The sequence below is a fragment of the Girardinichthys multiradiatus genome, chromosome 4, assembly GCF_021462225.1.
Source record: "Girardinichthys multiradiatus isolate DD_20200921_A chromosome 4, DD_fGirMul_XY1, whole genome shotgun sequence".
Lineage (NCBI taxonomy): Eukaryota > Metazoa > Chordata > Actinopteri > Cyprinodontiformes > Goodeidae > Girardinichthys > Girardinichthys multiradiatus.
This window is the reverse complement of record NC_061797.1, coordinates 47,513,186-47,534,240: the sequence shown is the minus strand read 5'-3', so window position 1 is coordinate 47,534,240 and position 21,055 is coordinate 47,513,186. Positions and strand designations below refer to the sequence as shown.

General features: G+C 37.2%; 1 protein-coding gene across 1 annotated transcript; it reads right to left on the bottom strand.

Annotated features, from left to right (window-relative positions):
- Positions 1–4,629: 4,629 nt before the first annotated feature.
- On the bottom strand, positions 4,630–8,863 carry LOC124867246 (hatching enzyme 1.2-like). The gene is made up of 10 exons (XM_047363602.1): positions 8,829–8,863; positions 8,618–8,724; positions 8,421–8,445; positions 8,287–8,337; positions 7,192–7,323; positions 6,655–6,775; positions 6,397–6,575; positions 5,813–5,894; positions 5,540–5,664; positions 4,630–5,452 (listed from the first exon to the last, which is right to left on the bottom strand). Coding segments are annotated over exons 2-10 (780 nt in total). The 5' UTR covers positions 8,681–8,724; positions 8,829–8,863; the 3' UTR covers positions 4,630–5,450.
- Between the last annotated feature and the right edge of the window lie 12,192 nt (positions 8,864–21,055).

The window sequence follows — 21,055 nt, the reverse complement described above, 5'->3', positions numbered from 1 at the left end:
GCATTAGAAATCTGTTCAGGCAGAACTAACTGACGCTGTTCTCTGACAGTTTTTACAAAATGTAGAAATTTATCCTCAAATTTCTGGCCAGGGTTATGGAAGAGGTCCGTGTCTAATTCCTACATCTGCTGTTAACATTTCAGAACACCTTGTTTTTATGAATACTCTAATTAACAGTGGCGGCTGGCCAAAAATATTGTTGGTGGGGCTGATATAACAATACATTTCTCTACCTTCTCCAACATATGTACTACTGTATGTATGTATTACTGTAATAACATCTACAGTAATACTGAAACCTATTTTGGTGAATTGTTTTATTAACATTAAAGCCTCCTCTTGTGAAGGATTCAGCTGTGTCTGACGTGATTTTAGAGGCGGAGAGAAAACTCTGTGTCTAAGCTGGACCCACTGGTGGGTCCGTACAGCATAGGAGCTGAAACAACACAATATTGTTTCTCAGAGACATGACCCACCTCTAGCTGCTGCTTCATGATCACCATGTTTCAACACAGAAATAAAGTTTTCAGGTGTGTAAAAGTTCTTCAAAGTGCTAATGATGTTTCTCTCTTTATAAGTATGAGGATTTTAAAAAGCTGAACGGTGGCACGGTTATACGGTGGCCGGGGGGTGCAAACCAACATTACAAAATCTAAAACACTTTTACCAACCTAAAGACAAATTTACATTTCAGAAAACAATTTAACAAGATGCGAAACAAATTTACATTTCAGAAAACAGTTTGATTTACTTGGAGTTATATTGTTTAAGTGTTCCCTTTATTTTTTTTGAGCAGTGTGTTAACAGCAGTTGAGGGAATTATACACCAGCTTCCTCCATAACCCTGGCCAGAAATGTGAGGATAAATTTCTACATGTTGTAAAAACTGTCAGAGAACAGCATCAGTTAGTTCTGCCTGAACAGATTTTCTATTGCTTATAAGCATGCCAGGTCAGTGCAGAGTGGGTTCCCCCATGTATTGTTGACAATGAAAGCAATGTAATAAATTATAGCCCTGAGATTTCTACTGGTAGCTAACTCAAAGGACAATCTGACTGGTTTTTAAGGAGTCTGGATTTAAGCTGATCAGCTGTTGATGAAGATCTAAAATATCTGGATTGATGAAACTTCAACTGGATTATTAAATCCTGAAAACTGGTTCTAGAAAACAATTAGATTTTTATAAAATCTACTATTCATTTGTGAAAACACAAAATGATTTATTTTCATGCTATTTTGGCCTCAAGACAACCTTAGATTGAGACAAATGTTAGAATCACAATATACAGGCGGGTGAAAGCTGGACGAATTGTTCTACACTGATTTCAGATTCTCTGAAACAGCTTGGAAATTTAAAAAAAAAGATTTTTATTTCTCTTAAAAAATAGGAATGATAACATTTTAAGTCAGATGCTTTTTCTTTGTGGAATTCATGTTGGATTGGAGTGTACTTGCGTGAGTATGAGGAAACAAAGTTTTGTTTGACAGGCTGGGGTATGTTCGCGTAAAGCCTTAACCAATGAGCAGCTGATGTGAAAAGAAAGCAAAACTAAAGATTAACTCCTATAATCATTTTTATCTTCCTATATCTCATTTTCCAGTAGCATTTCCAGTTAGTAATGGCTGGTGTTATGACAGTAACAGCCCTGCAGATTGTGTAACATGAGGGCTAAGAAAGCTTGTCAGATTGTTATAATGGTGTGAGGAAACAAACACTGTAGGGAAACCTTATGTATATTAGCTAACAAATATTTATTATTCCTTGTATCTATTCAGCTACATTTCTATTGAATACAAAAATAAAATAGAAATGGATTTCTGCTCCTTCATTTCCATATTTTTATGTGACTTAGCTTGACAAGGCTAGTCCACACATTTCCTAGTTCAAGGCTGAAATATTATAATACTTTTCTATAGGAAAGTCAAAACAAATTGACTTAAAAGCCTTCAGCTGATCCAAAATGCTGCAGTAAGAGTTCTGATGAAAATGAAAAATTAAGAGACATCATATTTCTCCTATTTTAACTTCCCTTCATTCGCGCCCTGTTAAATCCAGAATATAATTTCTCCTTCTCTTTATCTAGCTAATTATCTAGCTCCATTATACAACAGAGATCTGATTGTTCCATACGTTCCTAACAGAGCACTTGGTTCTCAGACTGCAGGTTTACTGGTGGTTCCTAGAGTCTCTAGAAGTAGAATGGGAGTCCTTTGGATCCTTTAGTTATCAGGCTCCTCTCCTGTGGAACCAGCTCCCAGTTTTAGTCTGTGAGGCGGACAGCCTGTGTTGGACCACTTGTTTGCTGAATATTGGACCATTTGCACGTTGTTGGCCGCCACTATGCCTTTCCAACGTCATCGGCCATTTTGTACCGTAGGATAGTCTGTCCTACAAAACCCAGCGGCCACTGCGGCTGATATGACGGGGCCATCCCAGGTCTGACGTCACAGGAGGCAATATAGGAAGGCGAACGTTGGAAAGAAGCGCTTTCACGTTGGATACCGGACCAACATCTGAAGCATCTCTCTCTGGAGAAGAAGACGTCCCACGTGGATTCTTCATTTATTCTCCTTCGTTGGCCAACGAAAAATTCATGAAAGAGGATTCTGGAATGAGAAGGCCATAAATTTCACTTTGCCGATTGAAGACGTGAGTTTAACACATAACCAAAATCACGGACTTTCAAGGAGACGCAGCTTTCCCTTCTTGCTTGGTTCTAGTTGACTGCTGATTGTCAGATCATATTTTTTCCTTTTGGCCAAGGAGGCCAAAGGACGAAGATTGACCGCTCTTCCCGAAGTTAACTGTGGACGCACGTTAACTTCCAACTTCCCTCCTCCTCCTCTCTCCCTCTACTCAGAAGGAAGACTTCAACAAAGTAAAACCCATCTTTTTATTTTATTTTTTATTACTTTATTAGGAATAGCGTGGGCAGGATAGAGTAGGATTTTTAGTGCGATTAGAGTCACCATTTAGAGTCTAATGTGTTCTGAATTGTATGTGCATGCCATTGTTTTGAAACTTGCTGGTACTTTCAGAGGCCGCCGTGTCTCGCAAGTGTGTCTTTACCGTGCAAACACCTGCGCGCAGGTGCGCTGTGAAACTGGACTGCTATAATAACCTTATGGTGAAAATCAACCATATTCTTTGTCTTCAACTTTACTGCTTACTGGCTTGTCGCCAAAAGTTTTCTTTCTGCTCTCGGTGGAGGAGGACGCTTTTTCTCTGTCTCCCACACCCCGTCCCATATCTGCCCTGCTTCAGCTCTGGGTCTTGTCTTTGGAGCCTCTTCTTGCATATCTTCCAAATTCTTAGTTATGGATTTGGTCAGCTGGTCTCTCAATGCAACTGATCAAATTTTCTCGAGGAGAAGACAGGGTGACGGAGAGCCCAACTTGTCTGGACTGGACGTTTTTCTCCGGATACATGATGGACTCCTGGCAGAAGTGGAGGATTGTGTGTTTGTCGATAATGTCAGTCGAGGATGTGGAAAATGTGTATATAATTGGATGTTTGATATCAGGATTTCTGCTTTTTGGAGTCAGCGGTTACCTGGCATATCGAGAAATTCGGAGAATGTCCGCAGCTGTTCTGGCAATTGTGAGGCGGCCTGGCATGTGTGATGGGATCTTCAGAGCAATCAACACTCAGACTGAGATGTTACGTGAGCTGAATCGCAGACTGGATGTGATCCTTACACAGGATCGCAGGCAGGTTGCGGTTCCTGGACTCAGGGGTGAAATGGGATAAATCTTGGAGAAAGTTGTTCGCTCGGATCTGGCAGAAACTGTTTGGATTCGCCTTTGAGAAGCACCAGCGAGACTCTCAAGGCTGACGGAAAATTAAGAGTTTTGCTTTATTTTGTTTAGTTAGATATTTAACCCCCTTTTGTGTAGAACTTTACATGTTTGAGTAGGTGAAGATTATAAAATCGGAAGAGCGGATTGTATCAGGCTGTGATTTAATAAATGTTCACATAGATAAAGAGAAGGCGTTTTTTGTTTATTTTGTGCAAGAGTGATTCGTCAGTCAAAATAAGGTTAAGAGTTCCCCACGTTTCGGCAGAAACGGTCGATTAAACAGTGACATCTCTGGTAATAGTTATCAGTTATTACTGAGTATTTAACGGTTGTAATTATCAAAGGTGTTGAGCCACAATTACAACACCAGAAGACATCTCTGGTTTCGATTCATAAATGAGGATTTTGGTTAAGAAATTAATTTTGTCAAATTATGATTGTTAATTATAATTGTTGATAAATATTAATTACTCGATAATCATAATTACAACACCTGTCTACTTTTAAGACTAGGCTTAAAACTTTCCTTTTTGATAAAGCTCATACTTAGCATGGCTTAGGTTATCCTGCGCTATCTCTGTAGTTATCCTGCTAAAGGCTTAGGCTGCTGGGGGACATAATGACCACTTCTAACTTCATGTTGTCTTCTTTTTGTCTCTTCATATAAGCTAAATCTGGCCTGGCGTTCTGGTTAGATATAAAACTAATGAGAGGGGAGTGGTGGCGTAGCAGTTAGAGAGCAGAGCATTGTTTTAGGATTTCCCAGAGTTTCATACCCTTGTTTGTCCATAAAGTCCAAGTGCTACTGAAAAGAAAGAAACAATAATATTGGAATGATAACATTTTATTTAGTACTTGATAGCATTGATTACAACAACATCAAAACTTGGAGAAAAAGTATAGGTGTTAAAAACAAAACATGTGGGATGAGACGTTGTAACATTATTTTGATAAAGAATTGTTCATAAACCTAAAATGATTAGAGCACTTTTTATCTTCCACAGTTCATCTGCATTCAGTTATACATGTAAGCCAATTGCATTTCTGTCACTTTTATTAATTTAAAAATGTCGTGTAAATCTACACTTGTTGTTCTACATCATAAGTTGTTGAACAATTCAAACCTATAGTAACATATTTGCTAACATGAAGTTTGCATTAAGAAGCAGTCCAATCTATCATCAACAGCATGACTTACTGGACCAAAACATCCCTTTAGATTTGTTTACATTTTTATTTCAGGGAAAAAAAGTTTGTCAATCGTTTTTTATATAGATGCCAAAAATCACCAAATCACCAAAGGTAACCCAAACCCAAAAGAAAAACAGTTGTTTTGTTAAGAAATCCTTCACCATTTCCTTGTGTTCTCGTTAACAAAATGATATGTAATACCACACCAATCCAGCAGGCGGACCTGCAGTGTCTTTCTTTAAATTTGATCCAAACATTTGTTTCTTGGAATACGAGACAACTGTCTTCAAAGGTTATGTAGTCATATAGATCCTCACTGAATTATAAAGTAAAAACAGATATAGTGTGGGCAGAGACCAGGAGTTTTTCTTGTTTTAAGCTGAGATTCTGTGTGAGGAGCAGAGCAGATCAGGGATATCGCTGGCAAGCTGAAGTTTCTGGAGGCTGACCCTTCATGCTCCTAAAATTATAGTTGCAAAAAAAGTGCTTTAATTAATATGAGCTGCTGAAAATGTTAGAAAATTAATAAACTTCATTTTTTACTCACAGCATCCATAAAGTCTTTTGATACGGTTGATATCATTGACGCTCATCGTAGTGGCCCTCCCGAAATCAAGCGTAGGATTAGCTTTGGAAAGGATTGTTGGTTGGCCATTTCTGGAAAAGGCAAACCTGAAAAAGGAGGAACACTAAATGAAATGCATCTGCACTAAGACTCAGACTGCTTCATGCAGCTGAGTAGTAAACACTTTGAGGTACAAAACTGCCCACTGTAGAACATATTTTCTGCTGACATGCATGAACTCAGACAAAGACTCACTTGTGGTAATGCATAACCGAGTTGAAGTCGTAGGGAGTTCCCAAGTTGTTAGTCTGCACCTTCTGAAAGTTGTGCTCCATTCCTGTTTGGAGCACAGAAATACATTTGAACTTTTTAAATAACTTTTATGGTTTGGTTGTTGATGTTGGGGGTCATCTGATGGAGGAGAAGTCTGTTCTTCATTTTATTTGTAAGAGTACAAGTAATAAACAAAAGCAGAACATGGGTGAACATGAAGACACTGATCCTACAGTTTTCAGGTCAATTGCAGACTTGTCCAGACAAGAAAATGTCATAGTTCACGGTCCTTTTAGCTAATTTATAGTGTAAATACAGACGTTCCCTATGAATTTCTGATAGATATTACTACCACGGATGGATGGATGAATAGATGGATGGATTTGAGTACAAATATTTCATTATGCTATTGTTTATCTTTCCATACCTATTCAGACCTGGAAAATAATAAAATGTCTACCTTTTTCATACTTTTCCATGTTGTTTGCAGATCTAACAAATTTCTGTTTTAATCCATGAAAATGCTATAATTTCAGAACAACCTACAGTTGTGTGAGTCAGCTAACCTGGCTGAATGTTCTGGGTGAGGATCTGGATGAAGTTGTCTCTGTCAGAGCGGACCTGCTCGTGGTGGAAGCCCAGAGCATGGTTAACCTCATGTTGCACTGTGGATTGGTACAAACAGCCATTTTTCATCAGGGACACCAGCTGTCCTCCGCCCTGGCGACCCAGGTAGGACCAACACCTGACAGGGAAGTCAGAGCGAAATCAGGATGTGTGGATGTAACTACAGCCTGTGAGTTTGTGGGACTTTGTGTTCCTACCCAGATCCGGAGAAGAAGTAAAGGAAGTCCTGATGAAAGCTTTCCCTCCAAACAAAGCGAATGCAGGTGGCGGAGTGGAAGCTCACCAGGCTATTAATGATTAGGTTACGTTCTGCTGTGGCTGTAAGGCAAAAAAAAAAAATAAAGATGAGGAGCATTCTTCATAAATAGTCGACACTCATTAATGAAACATTTTCTGTCAACTAAAGCTCCTAATTGTTCTAAATCGGAAAAATAAAAATTAAAACATGCAAAACATGTTAAGCATTTGAACTCTAAAACAGACATCATCTACAGGGTTGACTACTGCTTCATAGTCATACCTCTCAGGGCAAATGTTTGTAGATTAATACAAGTGATTTAAGTCAGATTAAAGCATAAAACTGACAAGGCACTAAAATTTTTATTCCAGATAAAATCTGTCAAAACATCATGGAAAACTCTCTTCTGAAATAAGAAATATTTGTTAAAGCAAATGTAAAGGAAATGTAAGAGTCTATTTTAGAATCTTCTTGCATTGATGTTGGTGGTGCTTACTGTATTCAGAACCGATCTGGACAGGAACGTAAACAAATCCTCCAGATTTGGGCCATTTGCAGCCTGTTGCCGTGCATGGTACTGCATTGCGATTTTTGGTCGGTGCGATGTCACCGAAAATCAGCGGAATCTCTGCAGAACCACAAGAATCATGACTCAGAGATAAATATTCATCAACCTTATGATGCCAAATGTCCCTTTTTTTGTTTTTCCTGGGAGCTCTATGTCCTTCATTAAGTTGGTACCATCCTAAAAACAAAATACTGCATTGATTTCTAGACCTGTCTAGCGCCATCTGGTGACCAATCTAAATACTACAGTTGGCAAGTGCAGATTGTGTTCAAAAGTTCAAGATGGCCACGATCACCTTCTGAGGAGTACAAAGCCCTTTTTAGAATGGTTAGACAATCTAAAATGTGAAACAATATACTGTATTCTTTAATAGAGTCATACAGAAGATAATAATTACCTATCATTGGATCTTTTATACAAAAACTATTGAAAATGTGCAGCTCAGTTCTGATACTTCTATATTTCATAGAACAGTGCATACATTTATTTTTTAGTAAACAAAAAATTAAAACCTTATAAAATATTCATAACTGCCTTTAGACTGTGAAGTACTCGAAACAATATATTTCGATTATAATTAGATTATTGCGTCTATTGTAAATTGTCATACATTTTATCAAAGTATGATGCAACAAGGTCAGTATTTTGTCAAAAGTCATCTAACAACTGTCTGATTACCTATATTTATTTTACAGACTGCAATTTAACTGTTTGATTAGATTTTGAATGAATTGGAAGAAACTGATAAAATTTAAAAAAAATATGTAAACTAATATCCCTCATCCAAAAACGAGAGAGAGAATCATGTAATCATGCTTAAAGGCTGAAAAAAAGGCCAATTTGACAAAGACAAATCAGGAAGTAAATTGTTTGAAACATTATTTATGAAAAGTCAGCTGGGTCATTAATAAATGATGAGGTTCAGTAACTTTTGATTGACTAGTTTGTTCTGTTTTCCTGTTTTCACACGGAAATATGAAATTACAGGTGAAGGTTTAGGATTATGTGGAAGTCTTGACTTACTTATGCCAGCATTTGCCTTGGAGAGGGCTTCAGTGACATCTATGTCCTCACCTATGGGAAGTAGGAAAGAAGACCACATGTTAAACAGAAAGGATTCAAAGTCCCTTTAAGTTTCTGGATTTTATTCTACTCACGCGTTTGATTTGTGTCAACAGCTTTCTGCAAGACAAACAGAGACTTTAGCATTTTATTACAACCATATTACTTCTGTTTTTTGATGGTTTTGACATTTGAAGTTGATGCTGCGGAGCAAAACCAATATATCTAAACATATTACCCTTGTCTTTGTTGAATGCAACAAATGTGTTAGATTTTTTCCCTTGAAACATACCAGAGGAACAGCCGTCAACGAGGGGACGAGGACGAAGAGGAGGACGAAGAAAACTGGAATCATGTTGCTTTTCTTCTGCAGGAAACCTGACCTGAAAAACTCAGAATCTAAACACAGTTTTGCTGTTGAGTTTAATGTTTTTGTCTTGTCGATGAAAATAAATGCAAATTAGAAAAAGACAAGAGAGGAGATTAATGTGAGAGGAGTTTACCTGTTTGTCCAGGAGGCTGGTGGTGGATGCAGCAGATGCTCAACCTCTCTCCTTTTAAACACAGCGAACACAGGGTGTGGCTGAGGTTTCCCGGTTGTGCATCAATCAGTTGCCAGTTAAATCACTGATCTTCGATCAGGCTAATAAAACTCTTTGTTTTCCCAGGAAATAATGACTAATTCATCACTTTTAGGAAGTAGTTACATTTGCATAGTTTCACACAAAGGTTTATTTTGCTGATATCTTATCCTTTTAAAAGTAGCGAAGCAACGGTATAAAATAACTGTTGGGATAAAGTGAATGTGCAACTCAGTTGTGAAAGTATGTAGCACAGAAAACAGTAATAAAACTAAACAACAATAATACATGAAGTGACCTCACCTTTTCACTTGTATGTTAACTTGTGATTTTATTCAGTTGGCAATAATTATTTAGGTATGATTAAAATCACATTTTAATATTATGATTCAGTCAAATTAATATGAACTGATGATTAAATTTAAGGCAGATTTGGGGCATTGCTGCTTTTTACAGGAACAACAAGGGTAAATGGAAAGAATATGAAAATGAATTCACAGATAAGAAAAGCTTAAACATCTATTCATCCAAGGTAAAGTTTTCTCTCTCCTTCAGCAACATTCTCCACATTCATACGCCAGAATGAAAGTACAAGTTCTGGGTCTGTCTGGGGTTCTCCAAAGTCTTAAAGTGATGCTCAACTGGCTGCTTGAAATATTCTGGATAAACGGGTCCAAACACCTCCTGGAAGACCTTGCTGAGCATGTCGAGGAAGGTTGCTTTTGTTATTGTTATCTTTTCATTCTAGGTAATTCACTTTCCATCTGTCATAAGATAACAGTTGTAACGTGAATGGACCAGTAAATCAAGAACTGTGACTTTGGAGTTATCAACTTTCTTGACCATATCTTAATGCACTAGCCTGTTTGTTGCAGACGTTCCAGTCCATCAATCAACGAAAAGCTTCATTGTACCATAACCTTTTTACTGTAAAAGACTGTAAGTCACATAAATGTTTCCTGCTTCAATGATCTTAGAGCAGTTGGCAGTCATTCTAGTCAGCTTATTCTAGGCTTCAAAGGGCTCATGAGAAAGGTAAAAGTCATGCAAAGATCAGTTTTCCAAACAAAACACCACTCTCTTGACGCCTACGTCTTCAGATCCTTTCAATGAGCACAACACAGATGGGATCTGTTGCCCCCCACACTCAGACACTCAGTAGACACTGAGTGTGCATCTTGAGGGAATAAACTGCAGCCTTCTTTCTGTGAAATATCCAAAGTTTGCCCATGAACAAACACAATGTAAATGTTTACCCTCAACAGAACAACTTAAATAACTTTAAGATGAGCTGCGTTCACTAAACATTCCACACTTTTAAGCAGCTCCATCATTCAGTTTAAATTACTCAGAAATGGGCACCTTCTCCCAAATGTTTGCTTTGTCTCCTGGAAGGCCTTGTCTAAAACTGCATGCAGAATTTATTCTGGCCTTTTTACAACAATAATTTCTCCTGCCACTCTTTAATAAAGCCCACTGTATTGGAGTGCAGGACTAATAGTTTTTATATCAACAAATTCAGTGGATCTCTGCAGGTCCTCCAGAGTTCCCAATGCTCTCCTGATTTTCCTTTTTGATTAATGCTCTCCTTGCTTGTTAGTCTAAATGGAGAGCCATGTCTTGGTAGGTGTGCAGTTTTGCCACTTTGCATTTTAAAATGCTGGATTGAACAGAGCTCTATGTGATGTTTAAAGCTTGAGATATTGTTCTAGAGCCTAACCCTGCTTTTAACGTCTTCATATGATTTTTCTCTGACCTTTCATGATGCTGTTTTTCTCTAATGTTTTCTTACTAACCTCTGAGGCCAGAAACAGAACAGCTACATTTATACTGAGATTACATTAAACACGGGTAGACTCTGTTTGTATTTGGAAGAATCTGAGTAAAGGGGGATTGAGTACAAATACAAGCTACACTTTTCAGCTATTTAGGTATTAAGATTTCTGAAACCATTTTTATTCCATCTCATGAGAGATTTGTACAACTTTGTGTTGGTCTATCACATAAAATTATAAGAAAACACATTAAAGTTTGTTGTTCTAAGGTGACAAAATGTGGAAAAGTTGTAAACTATATGATCATCTGCAAAAGCAACTACAGGACCTCAGGCAACATGTCTTAATTGTCAATTCACCAAATACTCAAACACACATTTAGACTGGACAATGAAGCCGTCTTTAGGATCTTGGCGGCATAAATCTGTCCTAATGAAAGTACCAATCAAGCCATGCGTGAAAAAAACATTTTTAAATCTTTTAATTATTTTTTTTTGTATAAAGACAGTTCTTTCACGTTCACTTTTCCTGACACTAACTTTTTTTTATGTATGTATTTTATAGTCTTGCTTTCTTGCCTTTCATATGATTTTATGTACTCACCTATGTAAAGCACTAAAGCTTTCGAAAGCAAAAGTAAAGTCTCAGGAATTAAATCAACAATGCCTATGAACACACACATGCCTGACTGAGTGACATTCAAGTGAGAATGAACAGATGATTCACTGATCCGCCTGCGTGCAAAAAGTCTGGGCTGCAAACCAGAAAATGTCAAAACTTTTATGTCAACAAACATTAATAAATTATGATAGTTATATTATTTCACTCAGGTAGATTCTCTTTGCATGTTGCATGTGTGATGGGTTTTATGTATTTTTTAAAATATGTTTTTGACAATCCTTTGCATTTTTGTTTGTTTTTTACATTTTGTTTTACACGTTTTTGTGTTTTTAGGCTCCTGCATGTACGTAAGTAGTTTATTTTTAATGGATTTAAAACTAAAACACTTGATATGACTCAAATGCACACATAAAAATACCTTGCCCTTGTAAAGTTCACAAGGAACAACAGTTTATCTTTAAGAATCCAGGAACTCCAACCACAAAACCCTTTCCTGTAAAACAAGCTAATGATGCATTTCAGGTTAAAGCTGTCTGTCTGGCTGTGTGTCACTTTAATATAAAATTCTATTTTTGTTTGAGTTATGAAAGGAACAAAAGGTCTTTGAGTGGTGTGACTTGGAAAGAGGCGTTTTTGCACAAAACTTACATAACTGGAAACCGAGTTTGGCGCCCTGAGGAAAAAATTTACACAAAAAGGTAATTTTTCTGCTTGGGCATTGCTGAAATAAGCAGGAACGTCCCTGACGTTGCCGTTCAGAGATGTGCCAGTCACCCACGCCATGGGCACTAACACACCCGCATACCATTACTGATGCCTGCCTTTGCGCAAACAACAATCTGGAGGATACGACGTCCATGATTTCCGAAAAGAGTCTGAAATGGGACTCGTTACCATTAAAACTGAGCACCAGTTTCCAATTAACCTGTTCACCTGTGAAATGTTCCAAATAGGTGTTTTTGAGCATTCCTCAACTTTCCCAGTCCTTTGTTGACTCTGTCTTTCCTTTTTTGGAATGTGTTGCAAGCACTAAATTCAGATGAGTGAATAATTGCAGTTTATCAGTTTAAACATTGAATATCTTGTCTTTGTGATGAATTCAATTGGATATAGATTGAACAGAATTTGAAAATCATTGTGTTCTGTTTTTATTCACACAATGTCCCAACTTCATTGGAACTGGGGTTGCATATATTTACCCCTGCATAGATTAGAAAATCTCTAAAATAAATTAGATTCTGTGGTTTTAAAAACCACTGAAGCTGTTCGCTGCACAATCATTAAACTCTTAAAATGTCATGTTAACTAACCATTAATATGGCATTCTGGTACGATCCTTTGGCTTTGTGTTTTGTAGTTTTATCGTGTTTGGCATTTAGTTCATCATTAGTCTTGGAAATCCTAGTGCTCATTTCCTTACGTATTTTGTGTATTTAGATCTGCCTCTGTGTTGTAGTCTTTAGATTCTTTCTAAAAGGCCTTAGTTTGTCCTTTACTTTTAGTTATATTTCTGTCTTTGAGCACTACGTTCTGTTCACTCCCTGTTTCCCTGTTATTTTCTTTCCTTTGTGTATTCGTCATGTTTTGGTTAATCATTCTCGTGTTTGGTTGGGTTCTTATTTGTACTCTTTTATGGTTTTCTGTGGTTTTCCATCTGTGTTCACTCTGGTAATCAACCTCCCCAGTATTTAGGTCTCCAGTTTTTGAGATAGTAAAACCAACCTGTCTGGCAACAACAACCTTGTTATGTCCCTTAAGTCCCCTTTCTTCCCCCATTCTGATGTTCGGTTTTAACTCCAAAATCGTCTTGACCATGTCTAAATACCTAAATGAAATCAGTGGTAGCCACGTGATTAGCAGGTTCAATATTGGTGTTAATTAGCACCTGAGCTGGTGTACCAAATGAAGTATTTGGTGAGTGTAATAACTTAAGTGAGCAAGAAGGTTTGAAATCCCTTCATGTGTTATATTTAATTAAAACTGCAGTAGAAGAATATACCAAATGTTGAAGAAACATATTTTTCTCCCTCTGTTTAAACATTACTCTCATTGTGAGGCCAGTCACACACTACAACAAGACACAATGTTTTTCAACACTTTTTAAAATCTCAATGGAATATTTCAGTGAAATAATTGCAGCTGATCCTGAAACCAACTTAATTCTGCTTACAGAAAACAAGGTAATGGAAATAATAAAAAGACAACTTTACTCAGTTCTTGCAATTTAAAGCTGTTTCTCATTATTTATACTCATTGTTCATTACTGAGGTGGAAATTAAAGGTCAAACATATCAGCTTAGTCCTGACAGAAGTCGGCCTGAGCACTTAGAAAATATGTCATTCATTACTGTTTGTTGCAGCTTTGGCACCACAATTCTAATTTAGTATACAATGATGTTGATTTTGTCAAGAAAAACTCCCCTTTAACAGGAAAAAGCCTCCAGCAGAACCAGGTTCAGTGTCAGCGGCCAGACTGGGGGTTTGAGAAGAAAGAGCATATGCACAAAAGAACACAGAAGCACTGATCCAGCAGTCCTTTCTATGTGAAAAAAGGTCAAATGGCAGTAGTAGTTCCTTCAGTGGCTTCATGTAGCAGAGACAGACTGCTAAGCAGATAAACTCTGAGCCAGTTTTCAAGTCTAGAGGATGAAAGAGAGCACATAGAGTTAGTCACAGTAAAAGCTCAGCCAGTAACTATGTCTAGGAGAGAAAGGGTTAAACACTGAAAGACAAATGTTAAAACATGTCAAGAACTGAGTGGAAATGAGGCGGAAAACATGGTCAACTGCCATGTCAGAAAATGCAATGTAACAAAGAGTGAACCCAGAGGTTCCTTTTTGATAAAGCCTATTGTTAGAGTGGATTAGGTTTTCCTGAGCTGTTTCTGTACTTATGCTGCTACAGTCTTGGGCTGGTGACCATTTCCCTCACTCTGCAACATTTTCTTGCTACTCTCCATTGAGTTTTAATTATTTTATTTATTTCAAACATAAAAAGAAAGAAACTTGTCCCCAAACATACATCATAAGATGACTGAAAAGTAGGTCGAAGTAAAACATATATGTTCCTATTGACCTTCTAAATTCATTATATTAAATCAAATTAATTTGTGGTACGAGCACAATGTTTTGAAAGCTCTCAGATTGTAACTCCCATTACTTTCAGGAAGTATTCTTTGAATAATACTTGTTAATAATTTGTTCCTTGCTTTAAATATGATTTGTGCTGTTTTAAATGTAACCAGACCCCCAAGTTTCAGCATTTGTGAGTCTTTAGCTGAGTGTTACCCAAGGAATAAGGGTATTTTGTTTTTAGATAAATAACACCCTCAATAACTACGTGATCATTTTCGCTGCCTTTGGGCATTATTTTTTTCTCACAATGTGTTGATGTGTGGTACACTGGCATACCGCCTGCAGGTTTGACTCTGAAAGCTGTTGGCTTTCCCATTCCCAGTATTTTTACCCTCTGTCTTACAGTAAGGAACAGACAGAAGTTTCCAAAAATTGTGTGTTTGTTTATATGTGTGTGTGTGTGTGTGTGTGTGGGTGTGTGTGTGTGGATATAGTTGCTTATCAGAACAGATGAAGAGAGAGAATAGAATTTCTACAGAAATGGCCTTGCAAATTATTTTTCAAGAGAGAGACGATTCTGATAACGTAATATAGAGGAGCACGTCTCAGAATGTGATGACCATGTTACTGAAATCGAAGAGTCTGACAGTGACTTTGAGGAAGAGGGCTGGGTTGACATTGTTACCATTTGTGGTCAATTTGTGTTCTTTGAGGGTATGAGTTAAATTACTAGTAAAAGTAAGAACACAATTGTCGACCTCTGAATGCCTAAAAAAAGAAAAAATGATAATGTTGCAGATTGGCCTAGTCAAAGTCTGAACTTAAATCCCCCAGATTGGCTGTAGCATGACTGTTAACAGGCTATCAATGCTGGCAAAAAACATTCCTAATGGCAGTGGTTGCAGCAGTAATGTTAAGTTTAGTTGACTATCACTTTATCTTCTGTTATTTAAAAGAAACATGCTGCATAAGCAAGGCTGTTTGTCTGACACTGAAAAATATCCTGGAGGGCTGAGGGTACCTAAAACTGATAAAAAGTAGAATAACATTAGAAAACATAATGAACAAAATGACCAACTGAATTAAAGCAAAAGTCTCAACAAAGCTTTTCTATCCATCTCCTTATTTCACTGATCACTATTTACTCTTTTTCTCCTATCAACAAACCACAATCTGCTGTTTTAATAGGAATTAAATGTTTAGCAAACAACAAAATAATAACTAATAAGTTCCGATCCAGCAATACAGCAGTAATATATTGTTGAAATCACAGACAACTAAAGAAACCTGAGATTAAATAAAAAGTCCCAAGACTTCTCACATCAGCTGTTGACAACTTTTACAACGAAAAGCAGTTGGCAGATCCAAACAAATGATCTTTCATGCATAATTATTCTTAGACTGCTCATGGCTCACAATAATTAATGATTTAAACCCCAATTGGCTCCAATGTTACAAACAGCGTGGAGCTTATTTTGTTCTTCAGGACAGGAACAGAAAAACAGATTTTTCCACACAGGCGGAAACAATCAGGTGCCTACATTTAACGTTCAACCAGCTGGATTATCTTTCACAGATCTGACAGGCCTCAGGTTTCACAGCCTGCTGCTGTTTCTGTATAAACATCAGTCATCGGAGATTTTATCCTTGACTTGCAGAATGTAAAGTTTATTTATTTATTATTATTAAATAATTATAGGAGCTAAATTTTAGTTGTGCTTTGTTTTTACATCAGCTGCTCATTGGTTAGGTCTTTACATGAACATGCACCAGCCTGTCGAACTGAACTTTTGTTTCGTCCTACTCAGGTGAGTACACTCCTATCCAATTGTGAATTATAGATTTTGTAAATCTCAAACTGTTTTCTAGAACCACTTTTCAGGATTCAATAATCCAGTTTAAGTTTCCCCATCAAGATATTTTAGATCTTCATCTACAGCTGATTAGATAAAATCCAGTTCTTCAATCCCTGTTCTGGCTCCCTGTTTCTAGGAGAATTGATTTAATTATTTTTCTTTTGATCTCATTGAAAACCTGAGATGTGCAGAAACTGTTGGGTTCTCTAAATCAAGAATTAAACATTACTGTTTTCTGCAGCTTTTCATCACAGTCTCTAATAAACTGTTTGCCCGATCGCTGATGATTAATTGAAGCACAACATTTAAAATTTAATAAGAATTTCAACATTTCTTTCATTTTCTGCAAGACTTTTTAAAACTAAAGAGATTTCGGTATAATTTTTCCTTTGAGAATGTGTTAATAAATGTGGGCTGCCTTGTTAATTAATTGTGCTTTAAATTAAAAACCCATACATTTTAATACAACAAATTATTGCAATTAAAAAGGAATTAAGGAAGGCTTTTAAAAATCCTTCCATTTCCCATCAGATGTGGGTGTTGTTACTGTAAATAACGTTCTTCAATGCTGGTTGACGTGTGATGGATGCAGTCTTGGCTTGGGATTTACTGTATGTGAAGTTCTGTTTTAAATGTTAGACCCTAGGGGTTTTAGAGCAATTTCCATCTGGAATTACATAACTGAAAAAACTTATAAAGTCTAAATGCAAACTGTTGGTACATATGTAAAGGTAGGATATAAATGAATAATTTTCCTGTGAAACCAGACTGCTCATGGCTAATGACCGCTCAACAACATGGAGCCTATTTTGTTCTTCAGGAACAGAAAAACTGGTTTATTACACAAAGGAGGAAACAATCAGTTACCAAAATCTCAACTTTGATTAACCATTATTTCTTTTGTATCTTCCTTGAAGACCTTAAGCTTGTCAGTCTGCAGGGCTGTTTCCTTAGAAAGATTAGCCAGCACTTATTAGAATTGCTTATACTGGTACATGAGACATAAATGGATATCAATAAATGTGGGATTTGAGCTAATAAATGATGTATTTCTTGTAGATTTCATCCTTGACTTGCAGAATGTAATGTTGGTCTACATTTATTTAGTATTTTTATTAATAAAATTATTGTGGGAGCTAAAATTTAGTTTTTCTTTGTTTTTGCACCAGCTGCTCATTGGTTAAGTCTTTACACGAACATGCCCCAGCCTGTCGAACTGAACTTTTGTTTTGTCCTACTCAGGCAAGTACACTCCAATCTAACAGTGGTTCTTGCTGTTAGGACTTGCTAAATGGTGGACCCGGAATGCAGACTAGCCGGCAGCATGACGGTAAGTGAAGAAAGGATTTAATTAACAAAATACTCACTCACAGGAGGAGGCAGGAACCAAAACAATAAACAGGCAGGCAAGACATGCAAAAATAGACATGGGCAGACTGGCAAGACAGGCTTGGCGTCAACAAACAGACACAGGTGACATGATCTGAAATGTTTCTGCAATGAATAACTGAACAGGTGTGTATATATGGAGTGTGAACCAGGTGGAGCAAGGAGACAGATTAGCTTGGAGCAGGTGAACCGAATAAAGATAATTGACAGACAAAACAAAACGTGGCTGGAGCTAAACAGACAAAAAAAGCAGAAACCAAACAATCCCAAATCATAACACTTGCATGAAAACAGCCGCTTTTTTACAAATGTTATCATTCTTATTTTTTTTAAGAGAAACAAAAGTATTTTTTTTATTTCCAAACTGTTTTAGAGAATCTGAAATCAGTGTAGAACAATTCAGTCCAGCTTTCACTCGTCTGTTTATTGTGATTGTAACATTTGTCTCAATCTGAGGTTGTCTTGATGTTAAAAGAGCATGAAAGGAAATCATTTAGTGTTTTCACAAATAAATATAATATATTATAAATATTAAACTCTTTACTAGAGCCAGTTGTCAGGATTTATTAATCCAGTTGAGGTTTCACCAATGAACATATTTTAGATCTTCATCTACAACTGATCAGATAAAATCCAGATCACTTAAAAAACAGTCAGATTGTCCTTTGAGTTAGCTACAAGTAGGAATCTTAGAGCTATAATTTATTACATTGCTTTCATTGTCAACAATACATGGGGGCACCCACTCTGCACTGACCTGGCATGCTTATAAGCATTAGAAATCTGTTCAGGCAGAACTAACTGACGCGGTTCTCTGACGGTTTTTACAAAATGTAGAAATGTATCCTCAAATTTCTGGCCAGGGTTATGGAAGAGGTCCGTGTCTAATTCCTACATCTGCTGTTAATATTTCAGAACACCTTGTTTTTATGAATACTCTAATTAACAGTGGCGGCTGGCCAAAAATATTGTTGGTGGGGCTGATATAACAATACATTTCTCTACCTTCTCCAACATATGTACTACTGTATGTATGTATTACTGTAAATAACATCTACAGTAATACTGAAACCTATTTTGGTGAATTGTTTTATTAACATTAAAGCCTCCTCTTGTGAAGGATTCAGCTGTGTCTGACGTGATTTTAGAGGCGGAGAGAAAACTCTGTGTCTAAGCTGGACCCACTGGTGGGTCCGTACAGCATAGGAGCTGAAACAACACAATATTGTTTCTCAGAGACATGACCCACCTCTAGCTGCTGCTTCATGATCACCATGTTTCAACACAGAAATAAAGTTTTCAGGTGTGTAAAAGTTCTTCAAAGTGCTAATGATGTTTCTCTCTTTATAAGTATGAGGATTTTAAAAAGCTGAACGGTGGCACGGTTATACGGTGGCCGGGGGGTGCAAACCAACATTACAAAATCTAAAACACTTTTACCAACCTAAAGACAAATTTACATTTCAGAAAACAATTTGATTTACTTGGAGTTATATCGTTTAAGTGTTCCCTTTATTTGTTTTGAGCAGTGTGTTAACAGCAGTTGAGGGAATTATACACCAGCTTCCTCCATAACCCTGGCCAGAAATGTGAGGATACATTTCTACATGTTGTAAAAACTGTCAGAGAACAGCATCAATTAGTTCTGCCTGAACAAATTTTCTATTGCTTATAAGCATGCCAGGTCAGTGCAGAGTGGGTTCCCCCATGTATTGTTGACAATGAAAGCAATGTAATAAATTATAGCCCTGAGATTTCTACTGGTAGCTAACTCAAAGGACAATCTGACTGGTTTTTAAGGAGTCTGGATTTAAGCTGATCAGCTGTTGATGAAGATCTAAAATATCTGGATTGATGAAACTTCAACTGGATTATTAAATCCTGAAAACTGGTTCTAGAAAACAATTCGATTTTTATAAAATCTACTATTCATTTGTGAAAACACAAAATGATTTATTTTCATGCTATTTTGGCCTCAAGACAACCTTAGATTGAGACAAATGTTAGAATCACAATATACAGGCGGGTGAAAGCTGGACGAATTGTTCTACACTGATTTCAGATTCTCTGAAACAGCTTGGAAATTTAAAAAAAAGATTTTTATTTCTCTTAAAAAATAGGAATGATAACATTTTAAGTCAGATGCTTTTTCTTTGTGGAATTCATGTTGGATTGGAGTGTACTTGCGTGAGTATGAGGAAACAAAAGTTTTGTTTGACAGGCTGGGGTATGTTCGCGTAAAGCCTTAACCAATGAGCAGCTGATGTGAAAAGAAAGCAAAACTAAAGATTAACTCCTATAATCATTTTTATCTTCCTATATCTCATTTTCCAGTAGCATTTCCAGTTAGTAATGGCTGGTGTTATGACAGTAACAGCCCTGCAGATTGTGTAACCTGAGGGCTAAGAAAGCTTGTCAGATTGTTATAATGGTGTGAGGAAACAAACACTGTAGGGAAACCTTATGTATATTAGCTAACAAATATTTATTATTCCTTGTATCTATTCAGCTACATTTCCATTGAATACAAAAATAAAATAGAAATGGATTTCTGCTCCTTCATTTCCATATTTTTATGTGACTTAGCTTGACAAGGCTAGTCCACACATTTCCTAGTTCAAGGCTGAAATATTATAATACTTTTCTATAGGAAAGTCAAAACAAATTGACTTAAAAGCCTTCAGCTGATCCAAAATGCTGCAGTAAGAGTTCTGATGAAAATTAAAAATTAAGAGACATCATATTTCACCTATTTTAACTTCCCTTCATTCGCGCCCTGTTAAATCCAGAATATAATTTCTCCTTCTCTTTATCTAGCTAATTATCTAGCTCCATTATACAACAGAGATCTGATTGTTCCATATGTTCCTAACAGAGCACTTGGTTCTCAGACTACAGGTTTACTGGTGGTTCCTAGAGTCTCTAGAAGTAGAATGGGAGGCAGATCCTTTAGTTATCAGGCTCCTCTCCTGTGGAACCAGCTCCCAGTTTTAGTCTGTGAGGCGGACAGCCTGTGTTGGACCACTTGTTTGCTGAATATTGGACCATTTGCACGTTGTTGGCCGCCACTATGCCTTTCCAACGTCATCGGCCATTTTGTACCGTAGGATAGTCTGTCCTACAAAACCCAGCGGCCACTGCGGCTGATATGACGGGGCCATCCCAGGTCTGACGTCACAGGAGGCAATATAGGAAGGCGAACGTTGGAAAGAAGCGCTTTCACGTTGGATACCGGACCAACATCTGAAGCATCTCTCTCTGGAGAAGAAGACGTCCCACGTGGATTCTTCATTTATTCTCCTTCGTTGGCCAACGAAAAATTCATGAAAGAGGATTCTGGAATGAGAAGGCCATAAATTTCACTTTGCCGATTGAAGACGTGAGTTTAACACATAACCAAAATCACGGACTTTCAAGGAGACGCAGCTTTCCCT

What these genes read in the sequence shown, in the direction of transcription:
- LOC124867246 (XM_047363602.1), bottom strand. Translation starts at nt 8,680, where the DNA reads ATGATTCCAGTTTTCTTCGTCCTCCTCTTCGTCCTCGTCCCCTCGTTG. An exon ending in CGTTGACGGCTGTTCCTCTG is followed by an intron (nt 8,446 to 8,617) that starts GTATGTTTCAAG and finishes TTTGTCTTGCAG; the next exon opens with AAAGCTGTTGACACAAATCA. An exon ending in TGTTGACACAAATCAAACGC is followed by an intron (nt 8,338 to 8,420) that starts GTGAGTAGAATA and finishes TACTTCCCATAG; the next exon opens with GTGAGGACATAGATGTCACT.